The sequence below is a fragment of the Ictidomys tridecemlineatus genome, chromosome 10, assembly GCF_052094955.1.
Source record: "Ictidomys tridecemlineatus isolate mIctTri1 chromosome 10, mIctTri1.hap1, whole genome shotgun sequence".
Classification (NCBI taxonomy): Eukaryota; Metazoa; Chordata; class Mammalia; order Rodentia; family Sciuridae; genus Ictidomys; species Ictidomys tridecemlineatus.
This window is the reverse complement of record NC_135486.1, coordinates 31263079-31284229: the sequence shown is the minus strand read 5'-3', so window position 1 is coordinate 31284229 and position 21151 is coordinate 31263079. Positions and strand designations below refer to the sequence as shown.

General features: G+C 42.1%; 1 protein-coding gene across 3 annotated transcripts; it reads left to right on the top strand.

The window, feature by feature from the left end:
• The first annotated feature begins 308 nt into the window (after nucleotides 1–308).
• Nucleotides 309–16562, top strand: Adipor1 (adiponectin receptor 1). 3 transcript variants are annotated; one of them, XM_005330328.4, is made up of 8 exons: nucleotides 309–448; nucleotides 7797–8031; nucleotides 10042–10158; nucleotides 11468–11639; nucleotides 12091–12277; nucleotides 13478–13665; nucleotides 15178–15371; nucleotides 15678–16562. In XM_005330328.4, exons 2-8 carry the CDS (start codon nucleotides 7891–7893, stop codon nucleotides 15804–15806), a joined length of 1128 nt encoding a protein of 375 aa, XP_005330385.2. In that variant the 5' UTR covers nucleotides 309–448; nucleotides 7797–7890; the 3' UTR covers nucleotides 15807–16562. The 3 variants fall into 3 exon arrangements, with proteins under 3 accessions (XP_005330385.2, XP_005330386.2, XP_021585532.2); XM_005330329.5 differs by lacking the exon at nucleotides 309–448 and adding an exon at nucleotides 603–742; XM_021729857.3 differs by lacking the exons at nucleotides 309–448; nucleotides 15178–15371 and adding an exon at nucleotides 603–742.
• The last annotated feature ends 4589 nt before the right edge of the window (nucleotides 16563–21151 follow it).

Sequence of the window (21151 nt, the reverse complement as noted above, 5' to 3'; positions counted from 1 at the left end):
CTAGACAAGGCGTTTGATGGGAAATTATGCATTCCTTCCCAGGGTACGGTCTAATTCTCTGGAATTCCTTCTCCATCACGCGCCGCCGTTGGAGCCCGGCGAGGTAGGGTCTGCAATTGGACAGCGCGAGCGCCAAGCTGGGGGCGGTCGGCGTGAGCGATTGGAGCAGAGTCGGGAGGTGGGCCCCTCCGGGAAGGCGGGCCCGTGGGGCGGGGCCTAGGGAGCCGGCCCGCGATTGGGACTCCGGGAGGAATGCCTGGGATTGGAGGGGGTGAGGTAGAGCCTCGAGGGGGTGACGCGGCTGCGGAGGTGACGCCGTGTGGTCGCGCGCCCCTTCCGGCGCTGGGAGGGCGCTGAAAATCCCGGGCTGCTCGGCCGCAGGCCGCGTCCAGTGCCGCGGGATGTAGCTGGGGGACCGCGGCCCCCAGCAGAGCCTGCCCACCCGGCCGTAAGTTTCCTCGGGGCTGGCCGGTGGGCGGGGACTCGGCCTGCGCGCGGACTCCGGCAGCCCCAGCCCAGGCCTGAGGAGGGGACAGCCGCGAAGTAGCCGGCCTCGAGGTCCCCAGGGTCCCCGGCTCCCGCGCTGGAGCGGGCGCGGGCCTCCCGGCTTCCCGGCGGTCGGGCTGGTAAACATTTCCGGCCCCTCCCACTGCGCGCCGCCTGCGAGGCGGCCTCCAAATCCGCAGCCCCGGTGCGGGTGGGCTGCTGGTGCCCAGCTGTCCCCCGGCGCCCGGCATCCCTGGTGAGTGCTGTGCCCTCAACCCCACGGGGGGTTGGGACGCCCGGTTCCGGCCCTAGTCGCTACCGGACGACCAAAGCTGAGCCTGCGAGTGGGGGTGCGGGCCTGGGTTGCAGAACCTCCACTCTCAGCCGGGAGCACCCACCCGCCCTGGGTGACCGCGGGAGCGTCAGGCTCCCAGACCTCTAGTCTTCGGCGAGTCAGACCTGACAGTACTCTCATCTTGATGTGGTGGGGGGGCGGAGATTGGTGGACAGTTGTAAGGTAACCCTAAAAGCTGAAGTGTGAGCAAAATCCAAACTACTTTGGGGAAACGAAATTTCATTCGCTCAGAAATCTAGGATTGATGTAGGCTGAATTGGGGTCTTCACGCCCTTGGTGTTTACGAAAGTAAAATAGATAAGTGCTTTCCCTCCGTTTCTGGTGCTTCGTGGGAGTATAGGAAATCGACAGGGAGAATTTGGGTTTACAGTTTCTGATGTCAGCGGAGCAAAAGGAGGCCTTGGTACTCTACTAAATTAACCATAGCATTTCCCTCAAGTATTTGGAAGATGGATTAGGAAGCACCATGGTGAATATTTAGGCTGCTGTCTTCGATCAAATGAGAATGGAGATGGTTGGTTCTTTTCTAAGCTGAAGTAATAATGGGGTCTGTCCACTGCTTTTCTCTTTTGATAGTGGCTGGTTAGGGTATGATGGTGCAACCACTGTTCCTGAGATTTTATAGTATCTGTACACTGCCAGGAATTTAGACAGGGTGGCGCTAAACAGATTGCACAGATTGCAATGTCAGGGTTCCCGGCTTGCAGCCACTAATTTCTTTATTCTAGGAGTAATTTCTATGGTTGGTACTTGGGGACTCACTCTTAAAATTGGGGAATTTTAAGTCCATCTTAACATAGACCTTTACAAAATTATCTAATTACAGAGTAGAAACCGAAAACATTTTGTTCTCAGTGGTCAGGAAATGACATGATTCCTAGGGAGTAAATAAATAAATAAGTGACCACTTTGCCTACAAATAGGAGAGAATCTTAGAAAACTAACAGGAAGCAACAAGGCTCACTCCCCATTGCTAATGGATAAAGAATACCATCATAAGCAGGCTTTTAGGCTATCTTCAGTTTCTTCAGTCTGGCCTCATTTTACCTAAAACTCCCTTATGGAAAAGTGAATTATTCGTGCCTTAGGGGCTCTGTTCTTTCCTTCCCTTGTTTACATTGTGTACCCTCCTGGAATGCCCTGCTTCCATCTTTACTTATCAAGACCCTTTTAAAAAAATCCTTCCACAAAGCTCGGTGCGGTGGCAAATGCCAGTAATACCAGCATCTCTGGAGGCTGAGGCAGAAGTATCTCAAGTTCAAACCCAGCCTCAGCAACTTAGCGAGGCCTTAAGAAATTCAGCAAGACCCTATCTCTAATAAAATATAAAAAGGGCTGGGGATGTGGCTTTGTGGTTAAGAGCCCCTGGGTTCAATCCCTGGCACCCTGCCCCCCCAAAAAAATAGCCTTCCACAAAACTTAGTCTGGTAGTGATGTTATAAGAAAACAACCATTATTTCCTCCTCTTAAAATGGAAGTCAGCAGCTCCTTCAAGCTCTGACTCCTCTGTTTGCCTTTTCTCTGTACCCACATCATGTATATTGTATTAACCAGTGTAGTCTCAGATTAATAAAGAAAAGAATTTGCCCTTCTTTCTAGGCTAGTAAATTTGTTCTCTGTTTCCCTAGGAAATTTTCTTTGACTACTGTAGTATAAAGTCAGACTGAAAATTTTAACACTCTACTGCATTATCCTGTCCCATCTAGGTGAGATCATTCTGGTGAACTTAATAGTCATCTTCATAGCTAGAGGCTTTGTTAGTTAGGGTGGGTTTTTTTTTTTTTTTTTCTGGTGGTGGTACTCGTCAAAGTTGTTACATTTTGTCCTTAATGTTCGTTTGTCCCTAATGTCATTTACAGGTTTTTGTTCCTCTCACTGTGCTCAAATTTAATTCCCTTTTACTGCTCATAAAAGTTGGGAGCATGATTAATGTTTACAAAGTTTGTAGTCATTTTGGATTGAAAAGGTCCTTGAAAATGCCCTCTTACCAAACCAGTTCCAAGAGATTGGTTTTTAGACATGCACCTAGTTTGCTTTTGTTTAATTAGGGTTTCTGGGGTGCATGAAATAAATTGAATGCTGTTTTGTAACTGTATTGACCATGTATCTATGATGTACTTGAAAGTTGGTATTGAAAACAGGCTGGCATGAACATCTCTCATATGCCTGTATGGTGATTTTTTTATTTTGTTTTGTTCTGTTGGTTATACGTCATTAGGAAAGTTTATCTGTCTCTGTTGGGACGGAAAAGAACTCTTCTGTTGACAGCTTTAACAAGAAGAGAACTACAAAGGAAGTTGTTGTGATTTTTCCCTTCAGATTCTAAGTTGCTGACACTTGGCATCAAATAGAAGAGCTGAGACTTCATTATTGCAGTTCCATACTTTCAAATAGGCCTTTGCCTTGATTCATTTTTCCCCTTCAGAAAGGAGAAGATGGATTTCTCTATACTGCTAGACTTGTGAGAACAGTGAGAATCATGCTACTGGAGAGCCTCCCCACAGAGTCTCTAAGGGTCCAGAAACCCCAGATAAAAACTCATAAAAGCTTGAGTCAAAACCAAGGAGAATGTGTGTCATAGTCGGAAATTGTTTCATAGAATAAATGTCTCCAAACACTTGTAGGGGAAATAACTCTCTAGCTGCTGATTAAGAATCAACCTTTTCCTCAGGTTTGGCACAGGATTATCTTATTTGTAAGAGCACAAACACCTCCCTGCTTCCACAGCTTTACTTTTTAATATCCTGGGTTTATCCAGTTGGAAAGCTTAGTGGTTAAGGTTTATTAGCTTGAGTTGAAGAAATCCCATCAAAAATGCACTTGATGGAGTTTGGCTGTTTATAATTTGTTGTGCTGGGTGTGGCTAGTTTGAGAAGAAAGGTGTTTCCTCCTAAATACCTGAGGAGATAGAAAGCTGGCAGAAACCTGAAGTATATTTTGGCTTTTCTGAGTCACTCAGAATCAGTCGAATACTGTAGGGTTTGTGCTGATTTTATGTAATAGACTAAAACACTTCTTGTAATTCCCAGTTGCTTGCAAGTGGTCAACCTTATAGAAGTGCTATTTTTAGGGCCTAGTATTACTTGCTCTTCTTTCTTGCCAGACCTCCAATCCCTATCTCTTCCTTTCCTGACTCTGTGTTGCTACAGTTTAAAAGACCAAACTGGACAATGGACTTTGCTCACTATGATGACATGATCTCCATTGACCTCCATTGTATGTACTTTAATGCATGATGATATATTTTTTTTAAAGAGAAAGTGAGAGAGAGAGGGGGAGAGAGAGAGAGAGAGAGAATTTTTTTAATATTTATTTATTTTTTCTTAGTTCTCGGCAGACACAACATCTTTGTATGTGGTGCTGAGGATCGAACCCGGGCCGCACACACGCTAGGCGAGCACGTTACCGCTTGAGCCACATCCCCAGCCCCATGATGATATATTTTTATATGAGTTGTAGCTGATGGCTGGTTTATGAGTTGGAGTGTCTGTTAGGTTTGCTGGCTCTGGGTCTAGAAGATGGGGTGGGGTGATATAGGAGCTAGTGATGGAAGAGTTGGAGGGAATCAGAAGAATTTTTCTTAATAGCAGGTGATTTGGACTGAAAAAATAAAAAACTTCAATGGTGACTAAGAGACTTGAGGATATAAAAACTTTTCAGATCAAATGAGGAAATTAGTAAGACTACCAAGCTGGATTCTGCTTCTGATCTTTGGAGCCTAATTGTCCAGCTTAAAAGTTTGTCTATATTATTCTCACTGCCTCTAGTAAAATACATACACACTAAGTCTTGTGTAGCACCATGTGACACCATTCAAGTTGAGGGATTATGTTCTTTCACTGTCCTCCTGGAGCAATGTCTTGTATCACTTAATTTGGAAATATCATGAACTACCTTATGCCATTGGATCAAAAGTTCTTTGAAGACGATGATATAACTTATTCAACTTTGTATTTTGTACAGAGCCTTAGAATGTCTTAGTGGATACGACTAAATATGTTTGTTAAATATTCAATGACTATGTTTGTTAACTCTGGGGAAGGGGATAAGAGAAAGTCCCACAGCTTAAGGAAAAAGTGCACAAACCTTAGCTAGTGGCAAGAAGCTAAGGCATGTGCTTATTGGCTCGGATTTGCCCCATTCATTCATTCATTCATTTTGAAATATGGGTTCTGACCAAAAATTATGGGTATGTTTTGTTTTGCTTCTGCCCTTGTAGCCTACTCTAAATTATTGGTAGCAGTATTCTACACTGTCTGCTTTTCTTCTCAGACATCTCCAAGATGCCCAAAGCTATTTGTATTTTTTGCTCAATGTTATAAAAAAATTAGTAGTAGTAGTAGTAGTACTGAGGATTGAACCAAAGGCACTCTACCATCGAGCTACATCTTCATCATCATCTTTTTTTTTTTTCTGGCAGTGCAGGGGATTGAACCCAGGGCCTTGTGCACATGAGGCAAGCAGTCTACCAACTAAGCTATATCCCCAGCTTGCCTGCCCCCCTCCCATCATTTAAAAAAAAAATTATGGTTGTAGGTGGACACAATATCCTTAGTTATTTATTTTTATGTGTTGCTGAAGATCAAACCCAGTACCCCACACATGCAAGGCAGGCGCTTTACCACTGAGCCACAGCCACAATCCCATCCCCATCATTTCTATCTTTGATTTTGAGACAAGGTCTCACTAAGTTGCCCAGGTGGGCCTTGAACTTGTAATATTCCTCAGCCTCTCACATCACTGGAATTACAGGTGTGCACCACTACTAAGCTTAAATTATTTCTTAGTAAAGCTGTTTATTCAGTAGTACTTAACTTTGAGGAACTGTTTTGAGATCAGATGTTGAAAAAGATTTCCCAATGTGTCTTCTCACATGGGTTGCCTATCCTGAGGTTTTCAGGGGCCTCCTGTTTCCTGTTCTTCTTGAGCTCAATTGTTCTCTGTGTCTGCATGCTGGCAGCCCTCTTGTCAGAGTCTTGCACACTCAAAGGAAGAGGAACTGTCTATATGTTGACACCACATAAAGATCCGCTGTACAGTGAGTTATTGTTTTGTCTCCTGGACTAGATTTGTCTGTTGTTTTCAGCTGTGTTTATGCGTTAGCATAACATGATATGTGGCTGTTCTGAAATTTGAGGCTTGCCATATCTGAGGACCAATTGAAGTATTAGGTTTCTCCAGAAAGATTTAAAAGCAGATAGATAGGCAGGCAGATAGATGAAAGGGGATTTGTAGGGGAACTGGCTCACATGATTATGGGGGCTGACTCCCATAATAGGCTGTCTGCAAGCTAGAGAACCAGGAAGCCAGTAGCATGGTTCAGTCCAAGTCCAAGGACCTCAGAACCAGGTGATACGGGTGCAGGTCCCAGAGTCCAAAGGCCATAGAACTGGAGTTCTTGATGTCCAAGGACAGGAGAAGAAATATGTCCCAACTCTGAGAGAGAAAATTCATGTCCCTTTTTGTTCTGATTAGATAATGTCTACTTGCATTGAGTGAGAGCCAGATCTTCCATACTCAGATCTAACTAATTCAAATGCCAGTCTCTTCTGGAAACACTGTCAGAGATGTACCCATAAATAATGTTTTACCAGCTATCTGGGTTTCCCTTAAACCAGTTAGGTTGACACCTAAAATCACACCTGACTACATATACCCAATTGTAATCCCTGATAAGGAATTGTGATTACTCTTTGATAAAAACTAATGTAAGATGTCAAAGATGTTTATACATATAGTGAGCAGCTATGGGTTGTATAATGTCCACATTGGGAACAAATTGATGTTTACTTCCCAGCATGATAGAAGTGGGCTCCCTAAGCTTAAGTTTCTACCATTACCATAGTGCATCTCACTCTAGGCCCTCTCTGCATTGCCCTGCGGCTATTGGGGCTTGAGTAATCAGTACAAGAAAATGCTAATATTCTGGCTACAGCTATTACTGTGTGTAATAGTCCGTTGTCTCTAGGAGGAGGAGAGAAGAACTAGTAATTTACAAAATAGAAATCTTTAGAAACTGTCCCCCAGTTTTCTCAGCCCTCATTAAAGATCACTACTTGAAGTCTAACTCAAGAAAACCTAATGTTTCTGAGACTTTTCCTAGAAAACTGAAGTCAGGGTTTCTCTGGTTTTCCTAAAGGACCTGTGAGCCTGTGTCTAGTTTCTGGAAAAGTAATTTGAGTGGGGTTTAGATTATGGGCTGTGGTGGTTGGGACAAGCTTTTGTCAAGCTGGTTATGAGGTGTGTGTGTAACAAAGGGCAAACTTGGGGCAGCCTCCTTGTCTTCAGCTTCCTGCTTCCAGGTAAGTTACTGTCTGCCTTAAGGATAGATGCAATGAAAGCTTGTTATACAAGTGTTACCCAGGCTATAATCCTGAGATAGAATTAGTAGATCGTGAAGAGAAATAAGCCACCAAATATCCGTCTTTCAACAATTCCTTTTGTGTGCAAGGCACTTTTACTTGTGCACTTTTGTAGTCCCACCAAGTTCACTGGGCATTAAATTCATTTCTAAGCCCGGATGGTTTTGTACTAGTTGTAGCCAGGTGTTGGCTTCCTATTTTATGTTCTTCAGTCTCAGACTTAGACCTGCTTTAGTATGAGTTTGGGGAATGACAGGCAAGATTCATCTAATGGGCTCCATACCTGTGGGAGGGACCTTAGGGCCAGAACCTGATTCTCTGTAGCAGCAATTTGGTACAGTGATCATAGATCCTGTGAAGACAAACAACAAGATGAGTTATTTTTGGCTTCATCAGTAAAATGGATGAGGTTTTGGGTAAAGGGTGATATTAAAGAGAGGATAAGGAATAGATTTCGTTTAAGTGAACTAGCCTCTACAATTGGAGACAGGGTACAGACTAATTAGCTGTGTCTTACTCAGTATTGAATGATAGAAATGAAACTGTAAAAGGAATACATTGTCAGCACCCTTTATATTTGTGTTTGCTTTTAGTGTTTGCCATCACAGGGAGATCTCTGCCCCCTGGGGCTGAGAGACCCCAGCCTTTTCCCAAGCTGAAGCTGCAGGGTACTGAGGTACCAGCCAGATGTCTTCCCACAAAGGATCTGTGGTGGCACAGGGCAACGGGGCTCCTGCCAGTAACAGGGAAACTGACTCGGTGGAACTGGCTGAACTGGGACCCCTGCTAGAAGAGAAGGGCAAGCGGGTAATTGCCAACCCAAACAAGGTAAGGCATCTTCCTAGGAGTCCTCACATTTGTCAGTCTCTTTCTTTTCTTAAGACAGGGCTTTGCTATTTTGCTGAAGCAAAATTGCATGGCTTTTTTTTTTTTTTTTTTTTAAAGAGAGAGTGGAGAGAGAGAGAGAGAGAGAGAGAGAGAGAGAGAGAGAATTTTTTTAATATTTATTTTTTAGTTCTCGGCGGACACAACATCTTTGTTGGTATGTGGTGCTGAGGATCGAACCCGGGCCGCACGCATACCAGACGAGCGCGCTACCGCTTGAGCCACATCCCCAGCCAAAATTGCATGGCTTTGAACATACAATCTTTCTGCCTCAGCCTCCCCAAGTTGCTAGGATTATAAGCATACACCACCATGCCTGGCTGTCAGTTTATTTCTTAAGATCTACCCTTCTAGCCAGACATGGTGGCCCATGCCTATAGTCACAGTGGCTCTGGAGGCTAAGATAGGAGGATCACTAGTTCAAAGCCAGCCTCAGCAACGATGAGGCACTAAGAAACTCAGTGAGACCCCGGGTCTAAATAAAATAAAATAAATAGGATTGGGGATGTGGTTCAGTGGCCAAGTACCCCTAAGTTTAATCCCCAGTACCAAAAAAAAAAAAAAAAAAACTACACTTCCTTCCTTAAAAAACTATAATAAGTATCTTTTTAGCTGTTTTCCCCACTATAGGCTTTGGGAATTTCACTCCCCAAAAATACACAGCATGGGCTGGGGTTGTGGCTTAGTGGTAGAGCACTGGTCTACCATGTGTGAGGCACTGGGTTCAATTCTCAGCACCACAAATAAACAAATAAAATAAAGATCCATTGACAACTAAAAAATATCTTTAAAAAAAATCATCCTGGCAACATGTTAGGGTTTAAAAAAAAGTACACAGCATAAGGCCTGAAATCTAATATGAAATCAGTAAGTGAATGTAGGAGACAGAATAGATTTGACTTTATGTATCAAACAAAAACCCCTATAGCTTTGACAAGTTAGGAATCTCTCTCAAATAAAAGGATATGGGAATAATGAATCACACCTCCCCACCATACAGGAGGAGAAGGGACCATTCTTTTCTTTTAAATGAGAGTAACAGAAAGGACTTCGCAACACATAGGCCAAAACTTTGTTACATAGTTCTATTCAGCTTAATGTCTTCCCATTAGGCCTGAGTAAAATTGGAATAACATTGCATTGAATAAATCCAAGGACTTTGTTCCTTAGGATGAAAGAGAGTATTGGGGGAGGCAAGGCAGAATCTGCATCACAAAATCTGAGAGACACCCAGTACTTACAGGGACCTTCATCCAGAAAGATACAGTAAGCAAGCATAGTCCAGAGAAGGAATTGCGCTGCCAGGCTTCCCATCTCCATGGTCTGGAGCCCTAGGGGAGAAAGGTCTCCTATATAGGCAAATGCCCTCCCGGGTGTACTCAGTTGGCCTCAGGAGTCAGAACTGCTGTTTGGTGAGTAACCAGTTCTGAGGCCCCAAGCTCCTGGGAGCTGCTGTGGATACAAAGTTACAACCATGATAGCATCCCCAGAGTTGGTGAACAAACTATGAATACAATTCTTGTTAGGGAAATCTCTGAGACTCTTTATCTTTTTCATTGTTTTGAAAACTTGGTCAAATGGAAGAAAGAACTATTTGGGAAATTGGGGAAAGTTGAGAACCACTTGTTCTAGAGAACAGGACGGGTCATTCAGATAAAGAACATCTTGGGTGGTGTGCTAATCTTAAGTCCCTCCTATGCTAGGCTCTGAGAGTCTACCCTCCTGTATGCGGAATAGAACTCTCTCACTCCAACATTTATGAAACATTAATAAGCCTTAAACTACAATATTGTAAACTCAACAAACATGCTTTTGGAGAAGCGGCACAAGGTACTTGTGTAGGAGAACGGCTAGGCAGAATGGGTTGAGTTTGGGTGTCTGTGGATCTCCCTGACCAAGGAGTAGTACAGTCTATGAGATGACGCCTGGATTTTGTTTGTTGTTTCCCTTCAGGCTGAAGAAGAACAAACATGCCCAGTGCCCCAGGAAGAAGAGGAGGAGGTACGGGTACTGACACTTCCCCTGCAGGCCCACCATGCCATGGAGAAGATGGAGGAGTTCGTATATAAGGTGCAGCCTGGAGCTTTCATCTTGGAAGTGGGGATGGGGAGGGTGTCAGCAGGCCTGTCTGGGATGTTTCCAGCTGGCAAGTTTGTCTTGGGCTGAAGGGCTTGTATTCCTGTGGGTGCGTCTGTTTTTTTGGTTGAGGTGAAGACTGGCTGAATGTTTACTGCATATTGCGGTGGACCTTGTTCAAAACATAGTCTAAAATAGAGAGTTTTGACTTTCTTTTGCTATGGATCCCTTTGGCAGTCATCAAAATATTTAAATGATATGGGTTCCTTTATAACACCTTAAATATGTGTTAATGATAAATCCTAACGTTTTCTTAAAATTTGTAATTTCTGAGTAATGATGAATAGAAAACTTTGAAATCTCTGCAAATGAGTATATGAAAATATCCTGGGGATAGAACCCAGGGCTTTGTGCATGCTAGGCAAGCACTCTACTACTGAGGCAGTCCTAACCCTGAAAATATGATTTCTTTTGGTAACAGTCACAACTTCTGCTAATACTACTGAGATCTTTTGCATACTTTTATAATTGAGGGGCCCACTAAATTTAATCATAGATAAATGAGAATACAGATTCTTTTGCCCATCCAAGTTTCTGTCTACTTCCTAGATTCTGTGTATTATGCATGGATCCTAAATTAAGAACCCTACTCTGTAAAGATATAGTCCCAGCCAAGTAAGAACTTAGAATTTAGTTGTAGGAAAGGATGGAGCAGACTTCCTGGAGAAAAAGGAATCTATGTATATTTAAAACCCTTATCTAAAAAAAAAAAAAATAATAAATAAAACCCTTATCTATAATTTCTTTGTTTTTTATTCACTGTATTTTGAAATTGCAAGAAGCCAAAAGGAGGATATATACTATATTTTCTTTAAGAGTCGGAAAATACTTAGCTGAGGCATGTTCAGATAAACCACAAGAAATAAGGACAGGGGCTGGATTTGTGGCTCAGTGGTAGAACACTTGCCTAGCACACATGAGGCACTGGGTTTGATCCTCAGCACCACATAACACAAATAAATAAGGTATTGTGTCCATTTACAACTAAAAATATATTTTAAAAAATAGAAATAAGGACAAAGGAATTTTTTTTTAAGTTGTCAAAATATGGGTTAGTACTCTCTAGCCCCATTTGTGCTATGTCTTGAGTATCTTCTGATCCAGGCAGGTTTCCCACCAGGACCTGGAACCATCTAGCGCCTGACTGGCATCCTTATGGACTGATTGTCTTTCACTATCTACTTGGCAGCAGGGAGGCTAGTGTTCTCTAGAGCCTTTCCTAGAAACATTGTATATATTTTAGGTCTGGGAGGGGCGTTGGAGGGTCATCCCATATGATGTACTTCCTGACTGGCTGAAGGACAATGACTATCTGCTACATGGCCACAGACCACCCATGCCCTCCTTTCGTGCTTGCTTCAAGAGCATCTTCCGCATCCACACTGAAACTGGCAACATCTGGACCCATCTGCTTGGTAAGTGATTTGAACAGGGAAAAATACAATTTTTTTTTTTATCTCCTTAACTCAGGGGTTGTAGTCTTTGTCCATGGGAAAGAAGAACAAAATTGTTCTGGCTGTTTGATAGCTGGAATTGTGCCTTTAAACTACCAGTGACCTTGATTGACTCTTAATCACTGATCTTTAAGACAAAGAAGCGGACTAGATATTCTCTTGTGATCCTTAGCAGAACTGTTCTAGATGGAGGCGACTCCTATTTCCTAATTTCCCATAAATACAAAATGCCAACATTTCCAAAAAATGGTCCTTTTGTCAGGGCTTGTGTGACCAGTGCCACTTTCTCCTGAAAGTGGGCTTTATTTGCTACTGCATTTCCTACAGTAAGCCCCATAGTTCACTGATTTAAAACTACCAGCTGTCAAAGTGTTCCTTTTCCTCACAGGCTTTTTCTTTTTCTCTCCTGCAGGTTTCGTACTATTTCTCTTTTTGGGAATCTTGACCATGCTTAGACCAAATATGTACTTCATGGCCCCTCTTCAGGAGAAAGTGGTTTTTGGCATGTTCTTTTTGGGTGCAGTGCTCTGCCTCAGCTTCTCCTGGCTCTTCCACACCGTCTATTGTCATTCAGAGAAAGTTTCCCGGACTTTTTCCAAGTGAGTTGAAAGAACAGCAGGAAAGACTGTGTGCACCACTGTCACCTCTTGTGATCCCAGTGCTGAATGGGACTGCTTGACGAAAAGCTTTCTTTTCCTTGGGTACAGCAAGATGATAAAGCTTTTCTCATAAACACTTCATGAAGCCGGTTGTGGAATCTGTTTTCTACCTGAACAGTACTACCTTAAGTGGGTTATTTTCCAAGACCTTCCATTCATACTAGCTTATCTTCCTGTTGCCAAAGCCAGAGTAGAGCGTGACAAGTTGTCCATGCTTCCTCCTGCTAATGCTTATCTGTGCTGCGCAGGCATTTTTGGAAGCCCTGCATGTCCATCCCTATTTCCCCAACTCTGAGCCTGAGGTTCTTTTATTTGTGTGCTTCTTTTTGTTTTTACTAATAGCACCAGTAACAAGAATATATTTTCTTTGTTTAAAAAAAAAAAATTGCTGAGCCCTGTGATACATGCCTTTAATCGGCAGCTCTGGGGGCTGAGACAGGAGGATCAAGAGTTCAAAGGCAGGCTCAGCAAAAGTGAGGCGCTAAGCAACTCAGTGAGACCCTGTCTCTAAATAAAATTCAAAACAGGGCAGGGGATGTGACTTAGTGGCCAAGTGCCCCTGAGTTCAATCCCCAGTACCAAAAAAATTAAAAAATTTTAAAAAAAAATTGATGCTAGGCATAGTTGTATGGACCTAGTTCCAGCTACTAGGGAGGCTGAGACATGAGGATCTTTGAGCCTGGAAGTTAGAGATCAATCTGGGCATCCTAGCTGGACTCCATCTCAAAAAGAAAAAAAAAAGTCCATTAAAACAAAACAAGTGACAGTACACCTTAATAATACTCCAAATCTCAGGTTTTTGTTTTTAGAAATCATTCTGTCAGAATGGGAGACTATTTAGAGCCTTCCTGAGTGTGATGCTGGATTGTGGTAGAACTGCTAAATTCAAGTATCTACAACCAAGGGAGAGGGACAGAATTCTGTGAGCAGGGTCATTTAAAGACTTCTATTATACAGTAGAAGTGCTTGATCTTATGGAATTTTAATCTAGGATACAGGATTAACTGTATGGAAAGTCAGGAGAGACTAGAGATGTTCAAATCTGGGAGCAGGTAGAGAACAGAAAGAACTAGTTAAATGAACCACTTGGGATTCTTCATTTCTCTCACTGACTCATTGCATTTTGTGGCTCCTTTTTAGACTGGACTATTCAGGGATTGCTCTACTGATTATGGGGAGCTTTGTCCCCTGGCTCTATTACTCCTTCTACTGCTCCCCACAGCCTCGGCTCATCTACCTCTCCATCGTCTGTGTCCTGGGCATCTCTGCCATCATTGTGGCACAGTGGGACCGGTTTGCCACTCCTAAACACCGGCAAACAAGAGCGGGTAAGTAGGAAGATACAGTGTAAACCTCAAAGGTATTTGAACCTTGGGCTTACTTGTCTCAACCCTGGACCCTGAGGTTGGCAGATTTGAGAACCCTGCCCAAATCTTATTTGTGTGTGAAACTTTCAAAATGATGTGAATGTAGCCAGGCACGGGGCCATATGTCTGTAATCCTGCCTACTTGGGCAGGAGGATTGGAACTCAGGGCCAGCCTGGACACTATAGTGAGATCCTGTCTGAAAAGGGATGGGGAGACTGAGATTTAGCTCACTTGTAGAGTACCCCAGGTTTAATCCTGGTACCCCCCCCACACACACACACACACATTTTAAAAATGTGTGAATTTTCAAAGCTCTTTTCGCCTTCAGTTTTCACTAGTGTTTCAAGTTTGCTGTTAGATCATTACCCAGCGGGTCACTTATCTGTAAGAAAAGCTGTGACTGCTCTTATACTTGATTTCAAACAGTCTAACGATATAGCAAGCACAGTCATTTCAGTGACCCAGGTCCAATGTACTCAGACCAAGGGATTACAACGAAAACACCAGAAGCATTTTACTAAGGAAACGGGATGCCTGGCTTGGTGAATAAAATGTTTTGAGTGTTAACATGGCCAACAACTAATGTCAATAACTATAAGTATAAACATCTCTGTGTTTTCACTCTTTCCACTCTTTAAATTTTCTTTTTTGTAATCCCCACACACCCCAATACTGGGGATTGAACCCATGCCCTCCCACATGCTAAGCAAATGCTGTACCACTGAGCTACATCCCCAGCCCTTTTGTATTCTTTATTTTGAGACTACCCTCAAACTTGTGATCCTGCTGCCTCAGTCTTCCCAGTAGCAGGGCTCACACAAGTGTGCACTGCTTATTTTGAGGATTGTTATTTGCAGCAACATCACCAATTACCACCAGTTTGTAGGCTCTTTGGACTTAATAACTGCTGTGTTTTAAACTAAAAGAATTGTAAAATACAAGTGCCAACCATTTGGTAAGCACTGTATTTAAACAAGAGTAGTACAAAGGATGGTAGTCCCTCGCCCCCAGTCATGTAGAGTGTAATTGTAGGGGAAGTACCCATTCTTCCCTTGCTCTTGCCTCATTTGTGTGGGTATATCTCTCCACTCAGGAGGGCAGAGTTCTTACTTAGTTACCAAAGTCTTCATTGTGTTCTTAATGGGAAGCTTATTCTATTCTTTTCTGGCTTGAGTCAGTTAAAGCCTTGGCACCTAAGATTTGTACCTAGGTCAACCATCAGGATTTTGACATATCATTTTTGCCTGGGCTCCTTAATAGATAATGAATATTAATGAGGTATTTAAGTACTAACTCAGCCTTCTTCCCATTCTGGATCATAAGAACCCATCTTGTGGCTACACTTTTAAACATGTACTCTTCACCAAAAAATAGCTACTTATCATAAACATTTGGATTCCAGAGGAGAACAAGAGTGCCTTCCATGTAGTAGCTGTTTCCCTGCTTGACAGTTTCGTGTCTGCTCTGTTCAGGAGTGTTCCTGGGACTTGGCTTGAGTGGTGTTGTGCCCACCATGCACTTTACTATCGCTGAGGGCTTTGTCAAGGCCACCACAGTGGGCCAGATGGGCTGGTTCTTCCTCATGGCTGTGATGTACATCACCGGAGCTGGCCTTTATGCTGCTCGGATTCCTGAGCGCTTCTTTCCGGGAAAGTTTGACATATGGGTAAGAAATGACTTTTCCAGCAGGGCCTGTGATGGTGAGTGACCAGCCTAAAGTTAAAAGGTGGTAAAAGACTTGGATCACTTAGTGTGTGTTTGTATACATATTCTGACCACTGCGGGGAAGTGGCCAATATTAACTTTTCGGTGTTATCTCCTATAAAGACTTTGAATTCTTCTACAACAAATGTTACTTTTCTGATGTTAAAAAAATTGAGAAACTAGGCAGAGAAGACAAATGATTTTTCCTATATATTTCTAATTCTTCCTTGCCAGTATTCTAAAGGCTGTTCTCTTTTTATTCTTGCAGTTCCAGTCCCATCAGATTTTCCACGTCCTGGTGGTGGCCGCAGCCTTTGTCCACTTCTATGGGGTCTCCAACCTTCAGGAATTCCGTTATGGCCTGGAAGGTGGCTGTACTGATGACTCCCTTCTCTGAGCCTTCCCACCTTGAGGTGGAGGAGGAACTTCCCAAGTGCTTTTAAAAATAACTTCTTTGCTGAAGTGAGAAGAAGAGTCTGAGTTGTCTGTTTCTAGAAGAAACCTCTTAGTGAATTCAATACCAGTTAAGCTTCAGCTCACTTTCACAGCCACTGGGCAATAAACTTTCCATTCCCTTTCCCCTAGCTGGGGAGGGTGGGGATGGTCAACATAGTCATCCCCTTCCTCGGCAGTCACCCTCCTCGGCAAGACAAGTACCATTCCCTCACAGAGACAGTACTTTGAAGCTCATTTTGAGATCTTACTCCCTCCTTCAACCATTTTGGGAAAAAATTATGGACTGGAACTCTTCAGGAATTGTTTTCTTTTTTCCTGAAAGAAAATGTCCCTCTCTTACTCCCTGTCCTTACTTTGTAACCTGGCTTATAACAGGCCATCCATTTTTGTAGCACACTTTTCAAAAACAATTATAACCTGGTCCCATCTTTCTAGAGCCTAGATCTGTTTGCATAGCAGAAAGAATAAGACACCAACTTTTACATAGCCCGGCTAATCATGGAAGTGTGTCCAGGCTTCAAATAACTTGAGTTTTAATTTTTTTTTTCTTGGCAGAGTAATGTAAAATTAAACTGGGGAAAGATATTTAATATTTAATACTAAGCTTTAAAAAGAAACCTGCTATCATTGCTATGTATCTTGATGCAAAGATTATGATGAAAATAAAAGAAAGTACAGCAGACACTTGGCAGTCGAAGATTTAACATGTGTGGTCTCAAATATTTTCCAAAGGATTAATACTATAAAAATTCTTGATTTTGCTGAGGCACAATTTGAATCATAGGCTTTTACAATCTGGCACATGCCTGTCAATCTAATTGACTTCCTAGTATCAACTGCTTTGCCATCCAACTTTATTTTTCTTTACTTATTGCACAGATGTTTTATTAGAGAAATCAAAGGTATAGGGACATATCTTAGAGTTCAGTTTTATTAAAACTACCTTGCTTAGGTTTGTCTCATCAAGAGGTATTCCATGCCCTCTGTAGTTTGGTGAATGGACTCAACCTGACATGAGTGCTGCTCACCAATAGTGTAAGCCAGTAGTAACAATTTCTCCACTGATGTAGGCAATTAAGGGGAGTCTTGAATTATAAAGTTGGATTTACTTCAAGGGTCAAGTTTGTATAACCAAACAAATGATCTTTTAAACAATATCCACCTATGCCAACAAACAGGTAGTTTCTTAATTTCAAGTGGTAATCCGGGAAATGTAAATTAAAACCAAAATGAGAAAACCATTTCACTCCAAACAGATAGGCACAAATTTAAAAGGCTAATATTGAGTGTTAGTGTTGACATAGAGTGGACAGGATGCCACCGATGAAGTGTACCTTGGTAGAATCACTGTGTGGACATACATAGAGTATGTATATAGCATTCAAACATTTCATGAAATGGAATTGGGAGTGGGTGGCTCAGTGACACAGCAAATGTGTAGCATGCATGTGACCCTGGGCTCTATCCCCAGCACCGTACCAAACCAAACATTTCATGAAACAACACTACAATATAAAATGCACCTGGTATCTATGCTGGGTTACTTCATTAAAAAATGGTGCTGGTTCTGATCCCCTGAATTGTTTTTGTAACTCATTAATGGGTCATGACTCACCTTGAAAAACAAAGAGAACCTGCTCTTGAGAACCTTGGCTTATGCTAAGGTTCATTGGCACTGCTTGTAGTAGCAAAATAATGCAAACAATTAAAGGTCTAAAACTGTTGAATGGCAAAATAAATCTTGGCTTATTCATAAAATGAAACACTATCATTGAAAATAATTACACTGGTAGCAACACGTTATTGAATATCAAATAAGGTTGGCAGGGCCTGGCACAATGCATGCCTGTAATCCCAGAAATTCAGGAAGCTGAGGCTGAAGGATTGCCAGTTCAAGGCCAGCCTCAGCAATTTAGTGAGACCCTGTCTCAAAAAGGGCTGGATGTAGCTCAGTGACAGAGATGCCCTAAGTTCAATATCCAGGATCAATAAATTAATAAGGTTGGCAGACAGGGATACAGAAGAATACATCTGGTCTGACTGCCTTTTGTAAATTGAGAAATTTGCAGAATTAAGGACAGTTTAAGGATACAGACATGTTAAAGACTTTAAAAAGGGGAATGTTAAATTCTGAATAATGGTACCTCTGAATGTATAAGAACAGAACATTTAAAGTTTATTTCTTTATAACAAGGTAGTGAGAACCTGGGTACTCTTTATACTAAAATCTTTATTCTTGCCTATATGTAATCTGTTTAATCCAAAACAATTATATGTTTAAAAATATACTTAAAGAACTGTTAGCAGAAGTCATAAACTGCTGAGCACCATGGTATGCGCCTGTAATCCCAGGCTGAGGCAGGACAAACATGAGTTCAAAACCAGCCTCAACAAAGTCACAAAATGATTATCTATACATCCCAAATGCCCACAAACTTGTTTTGTCTGTCTTTGCACAGTGGGAAAAATCGATTGCAGCTCAAAAGCAACCATGTCTTTTTAGGGAGTAGGGCTTATGCTCTCCAATTTGTCATGGTCCCACCTAGAGTGATTCACTCATTGCAGTCATCTGTTGGCTCCTGGAAGCATTTGAGTTTTCAACCACTGGTGTAAAACCAGAAGGAACCTTCAGGAGCATCTGACCCAACGCCACCCATTTTCTAGATGAGGAAATAAGGAGATCCATAGCAGTTTATGAAAACTAGTGTTTCATTTTCCAGTACTAGACAGGACCATGGAATAAGGATCTGAGAATATTGAGCACCTACTTGTTCTTATGGTATGTCATTTTTATATCTGTATTTCTGTGAAGTAAGTTGTATGCTCATTCTAAACATGAAAAATATCTCCCCCTGATTTTTTATTTACTGACGGAAAATGGGTAGAGTCAGTTTCTTAGCCTTTCTTTTTTCTTTAATCACACTGCATTGTTTGCTTGGTTGGTTTTGTTTTTCCTTCTTTGTTTACTTGTTCTATAGTGCCCAGCACATAAAAGGTCCTCAACAAGTTTGAGGAGCACAGTAGGCCTCAGCTACTATGGATTGCCTTATGAGGACATACAGGAAATAGATGAAGTTGGATCATGTGATCCTTAGGTTTCCTTCAAGTTCTACACTTGTGGTTGCAACCTTGAATGCCTGCAGGGACCAGTAATTTTTTCTTAGCTGACAGGATATGAGCCAGTATTTGAATCCAGATCCTTCTGAACCAATTAAGCCTCATGTTCTAAAATCTCAAATCACTTAAAAATTCCTTTTGCTCCTGATTTCAGTATCCTCCCTTGCTTTTATCAGAACTTCTAACTAGCAACAAGTAACTATTACAGAATAAGTAAATGATGACAAAACACTAACTTTGATCAAAGAAAGTATAAATGCTAACAGTCTGATGATTTTACCCCTTATCACTAAATAAAATATTAGACTAACTTTCTCTAGAGGCCATACATTTTCCATTAGGGAAAAATTAGAATTTTGGAAAACTAGTAAACTTAAGATTATTACAAAGAAATAAGAGACCAAAGAAATTCTTGGATGCCCTGTGTATTCGTCTCGTTCTCAGGAAAGCATTTGCTCCGATAAAATTAAATGTGCAAGGATTTTATTAGGGGAAAATGTTTATATGTAAAGGAAAATACAAAGCTAGAACCATTTGACCTTGATGCAAGTCTGACCCCATGAAGGAAAGAGGAAGAGAGAACAGGGTGAAATGTCCAGGAAGTCCACCTTAAAGTGTAAGGTTCAGCAAAACCCTTTGGGATAAGGTCTTGATCCACTCACAAGTCCTTTTGTCAGCTAACCAAGGAGTCCCATCTCCCCTGAAAAAGGTTTGCATGCTTATCTCTGCTAACCTCAGTTGGAGGCAGGAACCAGCCCTTGGGAACTGTGGCTTTGGCCTGGGTGCAAATTCAGGAAATTCACTTCTAAGCAGCATTTGGACCCCTGCTTGGATAACACTCAGTAACCTGAGAGATGCATTCTCATGTCCAGCACACTGGCAGTATAAAAATGCAGTGTATTCTGCCTGGCCTGTTAACAGATTTGACATACTCCATGTATTTGATCTACAGTTCCAAAACAAATTTCCTGTGTTCCCCCACTGTTTGTAGCTACCCTTCACTCCAGGTGTCCAACTATAAATGCAAGATGACTTATGGAAACTGACTGATTCACCTTATTCAGACCCAGCCCTCCAGAATGTACCTAAGAAACCAAGAATATTGGGTCAGAGAGGCAAATGACTGGAAATATTCTGATATGGGAAGGATAATATTACCATTACATAAAGACCATTATGTGCTAGGACTGTAACCTTGAAGAAAACAGAAGCCTGAACTAATTCCAACTTCAGTATGTTATCTTTCTTGGTAACAGCTTCTCCATCTTTCTCCAAGAAAATGGGCTTTTCCACCCTCCCCTATACTGGGGATTGAGCCCAGGAGTACTATACCACTGAGCTACATCCCTGGCCCTTTTTATTTTTAGGCAGGATCTCGCTAAGTTGTTGAGGTTGACTTTGAACTTGCAATCCATCTACCTCAGCCTCTAGAGTAACTGAGATCAAAAGCTGTGCCACTGTGCCTGTAATGTTGTAGGGGACAGATGAAGCAGGACCCCGGATAGGAAACAGGAAGCTAGTTTATTTGGCTGCAGAAAGGTTCAGAGGGCAAAGCTTTCCGCTGTAATCAATCAATCCCCCTGAACCCCAAGTTCAGGCAGTTTCAGAACTTTATACCCATCTTGGAAGGGGAGGGGCTCAGAAGTTCAGTGTGCAGAAGTTCACCCAAAAGCAGCTTTTTCTTTCAATGTTCTGGGCAAGTTAACCCTTCAAGGACAGTGCCTGAGAAGGGGAGAGCTTCTTCTCCCCTTTCTTTCCTCTCCCTGCCAGCTGTTACCATGGAGCCCAATTAGTAACATCTTCTCTAATCTTCGAAATGTAAACATCTCTGTGTAGCTCCAGCCCAAGGCCAGAGGCCTCCTTAAAATAATCTTTTTCTTATCACACTCTGCATTTGCAGACACACTTCCCTTGAAAACCTTTACAGATTGTTATACATGTATACATATATATATATGTGTGTGTGTGTGTGTGTGTATATATACATTTTTTTTTTTACTAGATATCCATAAATGTTTGTGAAAATCTAGTAAAGAGGTGTTCAGCACCCGGAGTGTTGATCTCTTTCAGGCCTGTGGCCAAATTTAATTATTGTAAGAGCAACAGGAAATAGGAAGCTTAACTACATTGAACTCTTTTGTAGAGATTCTTTTGCTCATAGTCATATAA